The sequence below is a fragment of the Plectropomus leopardus genome, chromosome 24 (assembly GCF_026936395.1).
Source record: "Plectropomus leopardus strain MGB_pleo_1.0 chromosome 24, ASM2693639v1, whole genome shotgun sequence".
In the NCBI taxonomy this organism is placed as follows: domain Eukaryota; kingdom Metazoa; phylum Chordata; class Actinopteri; order Perciformes; family Serranidae; genus Plectropomus; species Plectropomus leopardus.
The window spans coordinates 1,757,564-1,771,320 of record NC_142199.1 but is presented as its reverse complement, the minus strand read 5'-3'; the positions used below and the strand labels follow the sequence as shown (position 1 = coordinate 1,771,320).

The 13,757-nt window shown below is 37.1% G+C and overlaps 1 protein-coding gene across 5 annotated transcripts in view; it reads right to left on the bottom strand.

Moving 5' to 3' along the window:
* Positions 1-13,757, bottom strand: part of LOC121965823 (uncharacterized) — a 42,136-nt gene that overhangs the window by 15,957 nt on the left and 12,422 nt on the right. For 4 of the 5 annotated variants that reach the window (XM_088074225.1, XM_088074226.1, XM_088074227.1 and 1 more), the window contains 8 exons: positions 12,587-12,850; positions 10,651-11,085; positions 8,699-9,142; positions 7,240-7,683; positions 5,489-5,935; positions 3,542-3,982; positions 2,082-2,522; positions 132-572 (listed from right to left, as the gene is read on the bottom strand). In XM_088074225.1, coding sequence (XP_087930351.1) covers positions 132-572; positions 2,082-2,522; positions 3,542-3,982; positions 5,489-5,935; positions 7,240-7,683; positions 8,699-9,142; positions 10,651-11,085; positions 12,587-12,850 — 3,357 coding nt within the window. The remainder of the gene's footprint in view (positions 1-131; positions 573-2,081; positions 2,523-3,541; positions 3,983-5,488; positions 5,936-7,239; positions 7,684-8,698; positions 9,143-10,650; positions 11,086-12,586; positions 12,851-13,757) is intronic. The other variant, XM_088074231.1, reaches the window with a different exon arrangement.

Sequence of the window (13,757 nt, the reverse complement as noted above, 5' to 3'; positions counted from 1 at the left end):
AATATCACTCCTCAACCAACAAATTATTGAAAGGAAGAAATTACCCAAAAGAATGATTAACCATTTAGATCTAAACCCTAAAATACTGGAAAATAAGTTTTAAGATCCACCATTGTATGAAACTGACTCACCTGAGCTGTGAGATATGAGGCAGACACTGTAGGAAACTCCTCACTTCACTCTCTTCATCTGAGCAGCCTGTCAGCTCCACTGGTTTCTTCTCTGGTTGGAGTTTCAGCACTTCCAGGAGGATGGAGGACTTTCTCTCTGAGAGGTCTATGATCCAGACTGCAGGAGCTGACTGGAAAACTGACTGTAATGATGGAAGGACACTCAGACCTCTTTTAGTCTCACAGTCCTTCAGGTGGGAGCACAGATCCAGCAGGAAATCACACTGATGTTTTTGATCATCATCATCATTGATGTGATTTAAAGGGAATGTCTCATATGTGCACACTGATGATAACAGCTGCAGTATCTTCTCTCCTGTCTGCTGTTCTCTCTCTGCTGCTGCACAGAGCAGATTCACAAACAACTTGACTTTATCTGAGTATCTGAACCAGAGAGAGAAACTGCAACGAGAAATGAATATTTTGTTAAGATCTGATGTCAAAAGCACCAAAAGAACTACACATCACTGATATGGAGTGTATTTACTTAAAGCCGAAAAATACCCGATAATGAGCAAAATACAGTAAAATCTAAAAATCTAAAATTCATGTAACATAGTAGCTGCTGATTTTAAATCAACTTATCCTTCAACTCCAAAGATGTAGCAGGATCAAGGACAAAAGTAATTCTGTTTTTAAACTACATTAAAAAATGACCAATAAATCCACCTTCTACCTTCTTACAACAGGGCTGTGCCTGGAATTTAGACGACTATTACTGAATGAAATCCTCCACAAAATGTTTAAGGAACCATGAAAGTCACATTACAAAGGTGTATCCTCAGCTCTGTACTAACAGACTGTATGTTAGAGTGGAATATCACTCCTGAACCAGCAGAGTTATTTAAAGGAATAAATTACCCCAAAAACTGATTCATCAATTACCTCCAAAGCCTGAAATACTGAACCTCAAGTTTTAACATCCATCACTCTATAAAAGTCAATCAAACTTTATACAGTTTTAGTGCAACAGTGTTAATTGTTCTACTGATGAACTTATGACGATATGATAAGAATGATATGAAGTTTCTTTTCACCGTTGCCATTAAACCACATTTATAGTTTATTCTTACCTGAGTAAAATACTCCCACTTATTCCTCTTAATCATTCATCATTTAAACATCCATTACAGTTACAGGTTGTTTATTGGATGAAAGAAACTATTTATCTCAATAATTTCAGAATCAATTGGATAAAAAGCCCAAAATAATAAATCATATTCATAATTCTGTAAAACTCATTAAAGTTCAGACTGCAAAGGTGTATCCTCACCTCTGTATTAAGAGACTGTATGTTAGAGTGGAATATCACTCCTGAACCAACAGAGTCGGTGAAGGCAATAAATTACCCAAAACATTTAATCATCAATAACCTCCAAAGCCTGAAATACTGGACCTCAAGTTTTAACATCCATCATTCTCTAAAACTCTATGAAACTTCATACAGGTCTAGTTTAACAGTTTTAGGAGTTCTACTGATAAACTCATCACATCCTGATAACATGAAGTTTCTTTTGCAGAACTGCAAATAAATTACTGAAGTGGTTTACTTCTACTTGAGTATAACAGTCTCATACGCTCCTCACAATAATCAATTTACACACCCTGCACACTTACAGTTTTACTGTCTGAGAGTAATTATTGCTCTTTATTATGTATTTATCTATTGGCTGCAAAGCCAAAATAAGAAATCATATTCATAATTTGGTAAAAATTAATTTAAGTCAGACTACAGAGGTTTATCCTCACCTCTGTACTAACAGATTGTATGTGAGAGTGGAATATCACTCCTCAACCAACAAATTACTGAAAGGAAGAAATTACCCAAAAGAATTATTAACCATTTAGATCTAAACCCTAAAATACTGGAAAATAAGTTTTAAGATCCACCATTGTATGAAACTGACTCACCTGAGCTGTGAGATATGAGGCAGACACTGTAGGAAACTCCTCACTTCACTCTCTTCATCTGAGCAGCCTCTCAGCTTCACTGGTTTCTTCTCTGGTTGGAGTTTCAGCACTTCCAGGAGGATGGAGGACTTTCTCTCTGAGAGGTCTATGATCCAGACTGCAGGAGCTGACTGGAAAACTGACTGTAATGATGGAAGGACACTCAGGCCTCTTTTAGTCTCATAGTCCTTCAGGTGGGAGCACAGATGCAGCAGGAAATCACACTGATGTTTTTGATGATCATCACCATTGATGTGATTTACGGGGAATGTCTCATATGTGCACACTGATGATAACAGCTGCAGTATCTTCTCTCCTGTCTGCTGTTCTCTCTCTGCTGCTGCACAGAGCAGATTCACAAACAACTTGACTTCGTCTGAGTATCTGAACCAGAGAGAGAAACTGCAACAAGAAATGAATATTTTGTTAAGATCTGATGTCAAAAGCACTAAAAGAATTACACATCACTGATATGGAGTGTATTTACTTAAAGCCGAAAAATACCCGATAATGAGCAAAATACAGTAAAATCTAACAACCTAAAATTCATGTAACATAGTAGCTGCTGATTTTAAATCAACTTATCCTTCAACTCCAAAGATGTAGCAGGATCAAGGACAAAAGTAATTCTGTTTTTAAACTACATTAAAAAATGACCAATAAATCCACCTTCTACCTTCTTACAACAGGGCTGTGCCTGGAATTTAGACGACTATTACTGAATGAAATCCTCCACAAAATGTTTAAGGAACCATGAAAGTCACATTACAAAGGTGTATCCTCAGCTCTGTACTAACAGACTGTATGTTAGAGTGGAATATCACTCCTGAACCAGCAGAGTTATTTAAAGGAATAAATTACCCCAAAAACTGAATCATCAATTACCTCCAAAGCCTGAAATACTGGACCTCAAGTTTTAACATCCATCATTCTCTAAAACTCTATGAAACTTCATACAGGTCTAGTTTAACAGTTTTAGGAGTTCTACTGATAAACTCATCACATCCTGATAACATGAAGTTTCTTTTGCAGAACTGCAAATAAATTACTGAAGTGGTTTACTTCTACTTGAGTATAACAGTCTCATACACTCCTCACAATAATCAATTTACACACCCTGCACACTTACAGTTTTACTGTCTGAGAGTAATTATGGCTCTTTATTATGTATTTATCTATTGGCTGCAAAGCCAAAATAAGAAATCATATTCATAATTTGGTAAAAATTATTTTAAGACAGACTGCAAAGGTGTATCCTCACCTCTGTACTAACAGATTGTATGTGAGAGTGGAATATCACTCCTCAACCAACAAATTATTGAAAGGAAGAAATTACCCAAAAGAATGATTAAACATTTAGTTCTAAACCCTAAAATACTGGAAAATAAGTTTTAAATCATCATTGTATGAAACTGACTCACCTGAGCTGTGAGATATGAGGCAGACACTGTAGGAAACTCCTCACTTCACTCTCTTCATCTGACCAGCCTCTCAGCTTCACTGGTTTCTTCTCTGGTTGGAGTTTCAGCACTTCCAGGAGGATGGAGGACTTTCTCTCTGAGAGGTCTATGACCCAGACTGCAGGAGCTGACTGGAAAACTGACTGTAATGATGGAAGGACACTCAGGCCTGTTTTAGTCTCATAGTCCTTCAGGTGGGAGCACAGATCCAGCAGGAAATCACACTGATGTTTTTGATGATCATCATCATAGATGTGATTTAAAGGGAATGTTTTATATGTGCACACTGATGATAACAGCTGCAGTATCTTCTCTCCTGTCTGCTGTTCTCTCTCTGCTGCTGCACAGAGCAGATTCACAAACAACTTGACTTTATCTGAGTATCTGAACCAGGGAGAGAAACTGCAACGAGAAATGAATATTTTGTTAAGATCTGATGTCAAAAGTACCAAAAGAACTACACATCACTGATATGGAGTGTATTTACTTGAAGCCGAAAAATACCTGACAATGAGCATAATACAGTAAAATGTAACAACCTAAAATTCATGTAACATAGTAGCTGCTGATTTTACTCAACTTATCCTTCAACTCCAAAGATGTAGCAGGATCAAGGACAAAAGTAATTCTGTTTTTAAACTACATTAAAAAATGACCAATAAATCCACCTTCTACCTTCTTACAACAGGGCTGTGCCTGGAATTTAGACGACTATTACTGAATGAAATCCTCCACAAAATGTTTAAGGAACCATGAAAGTCACATTACAAAGGTGTATCCTCAGCTCTGTACTAACAGACTGTATGTTAGAGTGGAATATCACTCCTGAACCAGCAGAGTTATTTAAAGGAATAAATTACCCCAAAAACTGATTCATCAATTACCTCCAAAGCCTGAAATACTGAACCTCAAGTTTTAACATCCATCACTCTATAAAAGTCAATCAAACTTTATACAGTTTTAGTGCAACAGTGTTAATTGTTCTCCTGATGAACTTATGACGATATGATAAGAATGATATGAAGTTTCTTTTCACTGTTGCCATTAAACCACATTTATAGTTTATTCTTACCTGAGTAAAATACTCCCACTTATTCCTCTTAATCATTCATCATTTAAACATCCATTACAGTTACAGGTTGTTTATTGGATGAAAGAAACTATTTATCTCAATAATCTAAGAATCAATTGGATAAAAAGCCCAAAATAATAAATCATATTCATAATTCTGTAAAACTCATTAAAGTTCAGACTGCAAAGGTGTATCCTCACCTCTGTATTAAGAGACTGTATGTTAGAGTGGACTATCACTCCTCAACCAACAGAGTCGGTGAAGGCAATAAATTACCCAAAACATTTAATCATCAACAACCTCCAAAGCCTGAAATACTGGACCTCAAGTTTTAACATCCATCATTCTCTAAAACTCTATGAAACTTCATACAGGTCTAGTTTAACAGTTTTAGGAGTTCTACTGATAAACTCATCACATCCTGATAACATGAAGTTTCTTTTGCAGAACTGCAAATAAATTACTGAAGTGGTTTACTTCTACTTGAGTATAACAGTCTCATACGCTCCTCACAATAATCAATTTACACACCCTGCACACTTACAGTTTTACTGTCTGAGAGTAATTATCGCTCTTTATTATGTATTTATCTATTGGCTGCAAAGCCAAAATAAGAAATCATATTCATAATTTGGGAAAAATCAATTTAAGTCAGACTACAGAGGTTTATCCTCACCTCTGTACTAACAGATTGTATGTGAGAGTGGAATATCACTCCTCAACCAACAAATTATTGAAAGGAAGAAATTACCCAAAAGAATTATTAACCATTTAGTTCTAAACCCTAAAATACTGGAAAATAAGTTTTAAATCATCATTGTATGAAACTGACTCACCTGAGCTGTGAGATATGAGGCAGACACTGTAGGAAACTCCTCACTTCACTCTCTTCATCTGAGCAGCCTCTCAGCTTCACTGGTTTCTTCTCTGGTTGGAGTTTCAGCACTTCCAGGAGGATGGAGGACTTTCTCTCTGAGAGGTTTATGATCCAGACTGCAGGAGCTGACTGGAAAACTGACTGTAATGATGGAAGGACACTCAGGCCTGTTTTAGTCTCATTGTCCTTCAGGTGGGAGCACAGATCCAGCAGGAAATCACACTGATGTTTTCGATCATCATTATCATCATCATAGATGTGATTTAAAGGGAATGTCTCATATGTGCACACTGATGATAACAGCTGCAGTATCTTTTCTCCTGTCTGCTGTTCTCTCTCTGCTGCTGCACAGAGCAGATTCACAAACAACTTGACTTTATCTGAGTATCTGAACCGATGAGAGAAACTGCAACGAGAAATGAATATTTTGTTAAGATCTGATGTCAAAAGCACCAAAAGAACTACACATCACTGATATGGAGTGTATTTACTTAAAGCCGAAAAATACCTGACAATGAGCATAATACAGTAAAATCTGACAACCTAAAATTCATGTAATATAGTAGCTGCTGATTTTACTCAACTTATCCTTCAACTCCAAAGATGTAGCAGGATCAAGGACAAAAGTAATTCTGTTATTTAAACTTGGTTTTAAAGGAATAAATTACCCCAAAAACTGAATCATTAATAACCACCAAAGCCTGAAATACTGGACCTCAAGTTTTAACATCCATCACTCTATAAAAGTCAATCAAACTTTATACAATTTTAGTGCAACAGGGCTGTGCCTGGAATTTAGACGACTATTACTGAATGATATGAAGTTTCTTTTCACCGTTGCCATTAAACCACATTTATAGTTTATTCTTACCTGAGTAAAATACTCCCACTTATTCCTCTTAATCATTCATCATTTAAACATCCATTACAGTTACAGGTTCTTTATTGGATGAAAGAAACTATTTATCTCAAAAATCTAAGAATCAATTGGCTAAAAAGCCCAAAATAATAAATCATATTCATAATTCTGTAAAACTCATTAAAGTTCAGACTGCAAAGGTGTATCCTCAGCTCTGTACTAACAGACTGTATGTTAGAGTGGAATATCACTCCTGAACCAGCAGAGTTATTTAAAGGAATAAATTACCCCAAAAACTGATTCATCAATAACCTCCAAAGCCTGAAATACTGAACCTCAAGTTTTAACATCCATCATTCTCTAAAACTCTATGAAACTTCATACAGGTCTAGTTTAACAGTTTTAGGAGTTCTACTGATAAACTCATCACATCCTGATAACATGAAGTTTCTTTTGCAGAACTGCAAATAAATTACTGAAGTGGTTTACTTCTACTTGAGTATAACAGTCTCATACGCTCCTCACAATAATCAATTTACACACCCTGCACACTTACAGTTTTACTGTCTGAGAGTAATTATGGCTCTTTATTATGTATTTATCTATTGGCTGCAAAGCCAAAATAAGAAATCATATTCATAATTTGGGAAAAAAATCATTTAAGTCAGACTGCAAAGGTGTATCCTCACCTCTGTACTAACAGATTGTATGTGAGAGTGGAATATCACTCCTCAACCAACAAATTATTGAAAGGAAGAAATTACCCAAAAGAATTATTAACCATTTAGATCTAAACCCTAAAATACTGGAAAATAAGTTTTAAGATCCACCATTGTATGAAACTGACTCACCTGAGCTGTGAGATATGAGGCAGACACTGTAGGAAACTCCTCACTTCACTCTCTTCATCTGAGCAGCCTGTCAGCTTCACTGGTTTCTTCTCTGGTTGGAGTTTCAGCACTTCCAGGAGCATGGAGGACTTTCTCTCTGAGAGGTTTATGATCCAGACTGCAGGAGCTGACTGGAAAACTGACTGTAATGATGGAAGGACACTCAGGCCTGTTTTAGTCTCATAGTCCTTCAGGTTTGAGCACAGATTCAGCAGGAAATCACACTGACGATTTCGATCATCATCATCATCATAGATGTGATTTACGGGGAATGTCTCATATGTGCACACTGATGATAACAGCTGCAGTATCTTCTCTCCTGTCTGCTGTTCTCTCTCTGCTGCTGCACAGAACAGATTCACAAACAACTTGACTCCACCTGAGTATCTGAACCAGGGAGAGAAACTGCAACGAGAAATGAATATTTTGTTAAGATCTGATGTCAAAAGCACCAAAAGAACTACACATCACTGATATGGAGTGTATTTACTTAAAGCCGAAAAATACCTGATAATGAGCATAATACAGTAAAATCTGACAACCTAAAATTCATGTAACATAGTAGCTGCTGATTTTAAATCAACTTATCCTTCAACTCCAAAGATGTAGCAGGATCAAGGACAAAAGTAATTCTGTTTTTAAACTACATTAAAAAATGACCAATAAATCCACCTTGTACCTTCTTACAACAGGGCTGTGCCTGGAATTTAGACGACTATTACTGAATGAAATCCTCCACAAAATGTTTAAGGAACCATGAAAGTCACATTACAAAGGTGTATCCTCAGCTCTGTACTAACAGACTGTATGTTAGAGTGGAATATCACTCCTGAACCAGCAGAGTTATTTAAAGGAATAAATTACCCCAAAAACTGAATCATCAATTACCTCCAAAGCCTGAAATACTGGACCTCAAGTTTTAACATCCATCACTCTATAAAAGTCAATCAAACTTTATACAGTTTTAGTGCAACAGTGTTAATTGTTCTCCTGATGAACTTATGACGATATGATAAGAATGATATGAAGTTTCTTTTCACCGTTGCCATTAAACCACATTTATAGTTTATTCTTACCTGAGTAAAATACTCCCACTTATTCCTCTTAATCATTCATCATTTAAACATCCATTACAGTTACAGGTTGTTTATTGGATGAAAGAAACTATTTATCTCAATAATTTCAGAATCAATTGGATAAAAAGCCCAAAATAATAAATCATATTCATAATTCTGTAAAACTCATTAAAGTTCAGACTGCAAAGGTGTATCCTCACCTCTGTATTAAGAGACTGTATGTTAGAGTGGAATATCACTCCTGAACCAACAAATTATTGAAAGGAAGGAATTACCAGTAGCTCTAAATCCTAAAATACTGGAAAATAAGTTTTAAGATCCACCATTGTATGACACTGACTCACCTGAGCTGTGAGATATGAGGCAGACACTGTAGGAAACTCCTCACTTCTCTCTCTTCATCTGAGCAGCCTCTCAGCTTCACTGGTTTCTTCTCTGGTTGGAGTTTCAGCACTTCCAGGAGGATGGAGGACTTTCTCTCTGAGAGGTCTATGATCCAGACTGCAGGAGCTGACTGGAAAACTGACTGTAATGATGGAAGGACACTCAGGCCTGTTTTAGTCTCATAGTCCTTCAGGTGGGAGCACAGATCCAGCAGGAAATCACTCTGATGTTTTTGATCATCATCATCATCATTGATGTGATTTACAGGGAATGTCTCATATGTGCACACTGATGATAACAGCTGCAGTATCTTCTCTCCTGTCTGCTGTTCTCTCTCTGCTGCTGCACAGAGCAGATTCACAAACAACTTGACTTTATCTGAGTATCTGAACCAGGGAGAGAAACTGCAACGAGAAATGAATATTTTGTTAAGATCTGATGTCAAAAGTACCAAAAGAACTACACATCACTGATATGGAGTGTATTTACTTAAAGCCGAAAAATACCTGATAATGAGCAAAATACAGTAAAATCTAACAACCTAAAATTCATGTAACATAGTAACTGCTGATTTTAAATCAACTTATCCTTCAACTCCAAAGATGTAGCAGGATCAAGGACAAAAGTAATTCTGTTTTTAAACTACATTAAAAAATGACCAATAAATCCACCTTCTACCTTCTTACAACAGGGCTGTGCCTGGAATTTAGACGACTATTACTGAATGAAATCCTCCACAAAATGTTTAAGGAACCATGAAAGTCACATTACAAAGGTGTATCCTCAGCTCTGTACTAACAGACTGTATGTTAGAGTGGAATATCACTCCTGAACCAGCAGAGTTATTTAAAGGAATAAATTACCCCAAAAACTGAATCATCAATTACCTCCAAAGCCTGAAATACTGAACCTCAAGTTTTAACATCCATCACTCTATAAAAGTCAATCAAACTTTATACAGTTTTAGTGCAACAGTGTTAATTGTTCTACTGATGAACTTATGACGATATGATAAGAATGATATGAAGTTTCTTTTCACCGTTGCCATTAAACCACATTTATAGTTTATTCTTACCTGAGTAAAATACTCCCACTTATTCCTCTTCATCATTCATCATTTAAACATCCATTACAGTTACAGGTTCTTTATTGGATGAAAGAAACTATTTATCTCAATAATCTAAGAATCAATTGGATAAAAAGCCCAAAATAATAAATCATATTCATAATTCTGTAAAACTCATTAAAGTTCAGACTGCAAAGGTGTATCCTCACCTCTGTATTAAGAGACTGTATGTTAGAGTGGAATATCACTCCTGAACCAACAGAGTCGGTGAAGGCAATAAATTACCCAAAACATTTAATCATCAATAACCTCCAAAGCCTGAAATACTGGACCTCAAGTTTTAACATCCATCATTCTCTAAACTCTATGAAACTTCATACAGGTCTAGTTTAACAGTTTTAGGAGTTCTACTGATAAACTCATCACATCCTGATAACATGAAGTTTCTTTTGCAGAACTGCAAATAAATTACTGAAGTGGTTTACTTCTACTTGAGTATAACAGTCTCATACACTCCTCACAATAATCAATTTACACACCCTGCACACTTACAGTTTTACTGTCTGAGAGTAATTATGGCTCTTTATTATGTATTTATCTATTGGCTGCAAAGCCAAAATAAGAAATCATCTTCATAATTTGGTAAAAATCAATTTAAGACAGACTACAGAGGTTTATCCTCACCTCTGTACTAACAGACTGTATGTGAGAGTGGAATATCACTCCTCAACCAACAAATTATTGAAAGGAAGAAATTACCCAAAAGAATGATTAACCATTTAGATCTAAACCCTAAAATACTGGAAAATAAGTTTTAAGATCCACCATTGTATGAAACTGACTCACCTGAGCTGTGAGATATGAGGCAGACACTGTAGGAAACTCCTCACTTCACTCTCTTCATCTGAGCAGCCTGTCAGCTTCACTGGTTTCTTCTCTGGTTGGAGTTTCAGCACTTCCAGGAGGATGGAGGACTTTCTCTCTGAGAGGTCTATGATCCAGACTGCAGGAGCTGACTGGAAAAGTGGCCTCAGTTTTGGAATGACATTTGAAAACCCTCCACTTTTGACATGTTGATAAATATCCAGGAGTATGTTGTGTAAGTCAGCTTTCACAGGAAACAGTGAGAGGAGTGATTTCACTACATCGTGGAAGCTTTCTTCTTTGTGCAGTGCTGCTGTCAGGCATAAATCCAGCAGCAGCTGCTTTCCTTCCCTCTCCAATGTCCTAAGGAATTGTTTCTGATCCTGTAATCCTGGATTTCTGTAGGTCGCTCTGCAGCTGCATGATAACATACAGGGCATGGACTGTAAAACTGAACCAAACTAATATTTAATCACACATGGTTGTAAACAAATACAATATTTACAATGTTAGGTACAAAGTCCAGTTGCAATATTTAATTTTCCAGATCTTCCACAGAAATTATGAGAGGGTGCAGTAAAAAAAAAAGTGGGAACTGTTTGAGGTTAGCTTCTTCAAAACAGGAATCAGGCCTGGTCTACACAAACAAAGGTATTTTCATAAACACGTTTTCCTTCTCTGGTTACAAAAGAATTCAAGTCTATTTAAAAAAAATCTCTGTCCACATCAAAATGCAAATGCAGGCTGTTAGGTGATGTCAGGTACATGCCAAAATAACAGGTGGTCACATGACCTCCACCGTAAGGTCACGCTGGCCAATCAGAGGCCTGAAGTCATTACTGGAAAACTCACAACAGAAACAACAGTGGCGCATGACGGGGAGACTGAAGTGAAGTTACACACTCTCCCTGTGTGAGTCAGGCATTTTTCAGCCGCGTGACGGCCACGGCATATCTAAAGAAATGGCAGCTTACCAATTTTTTCCGCATGCGGTCGTCAGGAGAAGTAGACAGTGAAAACAGCGTTTTGGTCATTATACTGACTCTGTACCAACTTTTATTTCAGTATCAATGTCTTTAACTGTGACAGAGATAAGGTAATACAAATATACCTGTTGCACTCAAACTTGTCTACTTCTATTTCAAAATAAGCGTCCTCTGGCAATGTCTGTTAACATAATTCCATCTGTAGCTGACATTTTAGGCGTTTTCTTGTTAAAACATTTGCAGAGCCATGTCCCTGACATTGCAGGAGCTGCATAAATGTGGTCTACAGTTCTAGAGGCAGGCAGCAGTAGCATCACAGCAACAAGACTGTCAGTATGAATGCTGCAAGTGTGAAACATGCTGAAGTTCGGGGAGGTTGCCGTCACACTCTGTTCAGACATGCAGTGTGATGCAGGCAGAGATGATAACGCACACTCTGACTTCAAAAACAAAGAAGGCAAGCCAAAAAAACAGTTTTCCTGTCTACATGTAAACACTGAAAATAGATTCTGAATACTGTATGTCCACACTGGTCTGAGTTTTCCATAAATGTCAGTTTTTAGTGACTAAAAACTAAGTTTATGTGCTTACAAAAGGCCAGAACACAGAAAAGGCTATGTTTCTAAAATTACCTGTGTACGTGTAGATTAGGCCTAAGTCCCACAGAAGCAACACCCCCCCACTGACCACTCACCAGTATCAAATTCAAGCTGGGGTCTATACCTTAAAGTACTGAGTACACCTTTTCTGGTCTAAACAAAAAAAAACTGAACTGCTGTAATCTTTGGGCTAGTTGTGACTACATGTTTCACCCATTCCACTTAAAAGCACTTACTTCTACGAAGGATTTTAATTTCAACATTGACAGTTTTACAAAAGGTAAAACTAAAAATATGTGAATTCAGCATCACACAAAAACAAAGGCTACATACCTGAGAGAGCTGATGTGTGGTAAAGCCTCAATGAGAGAGACACAAAGACTCTGGCAGACGGCAGTTTCCCTTTCCCAGTGGAGGCAGACATCAATCTGTGTCGTCATCTTCTGCATGACTCTTACTGCGCTTTCAAACAGCTGCCTTTTACCCTGAACAGGAAGGTGCAACTGATTTCCATCGGGGCCGAGTAAGCTGAGGTGGTCCATCTGCCCCTCACTGAGAAGCAAAATCCTCCACAGCTGCTGTAGCAGAGGGTCACACCTAAAATTTAGAAGAAGAATAAAGCATTTCCTCAGTATGGAAGAACAGTGAGAGAGTTGGTTTAGGTATAAGAAGCCCCAGCAGAAGTACCACACTTTATTGTCCCTGAATATTTTCCATTCATTTTTTACATTCACTTATCCCATTCAGAGTCATTCTAATTTGTCATCATCATTATGTCTCGGATTCATTATCAAAACTAAAATTACTAACAAATGCCTCTGCAAACCAGTCACGTTGCAGTGATGGTTTACTTTCATGCCCATGGCAACATTTATGCTTCATACACCTCATTTCCCAAACAGCACAGAGGATTTTGCAGAACATTATGATGTTATCGTGAAGTTGACGTTTGACTTTTTGTATATAAAATGTCATCACTTCATCATTATATCCCATTATACATTTCTTTAATTTTTCTTCTTAATTAGCACACAAATTTATGGGTTATAACAAAAAAAAAGTTTTCTGAGGTCACAGTGACCTTTGACTACCAAACTCTAGTCAGTTCATTATGCGTGCACAAAATTTGAGGAAACTCTCTCAAGGCCTTCTTGAGATATTTGTTCCCAAAACTAAGGGAGACACTCTGTCACTGTGACATTTACTTTTGACCACCGAACTCAAATCAGGCAATTGCTAAGTTAAAATTGGCACTTCTGCCAAATTTAAAAGACTTTCGTCACACTGACCTTGACCTTTGACTACCAAAATGTAATCAGTTCATCATTGTGTCTATGACGACATTTGTGCCAAATTTGAAGAAATTCCCTCCAGGTAATTCTTGAGATATTCATAAGAATGGGATGGACAGACAACCCAAAAACATAATGCCTGTGCCTCCGGACATACCGGTGCAAAGGCATCACTCTTAGTTACGCAGGATAAAGAACAATTTGATTCTTCT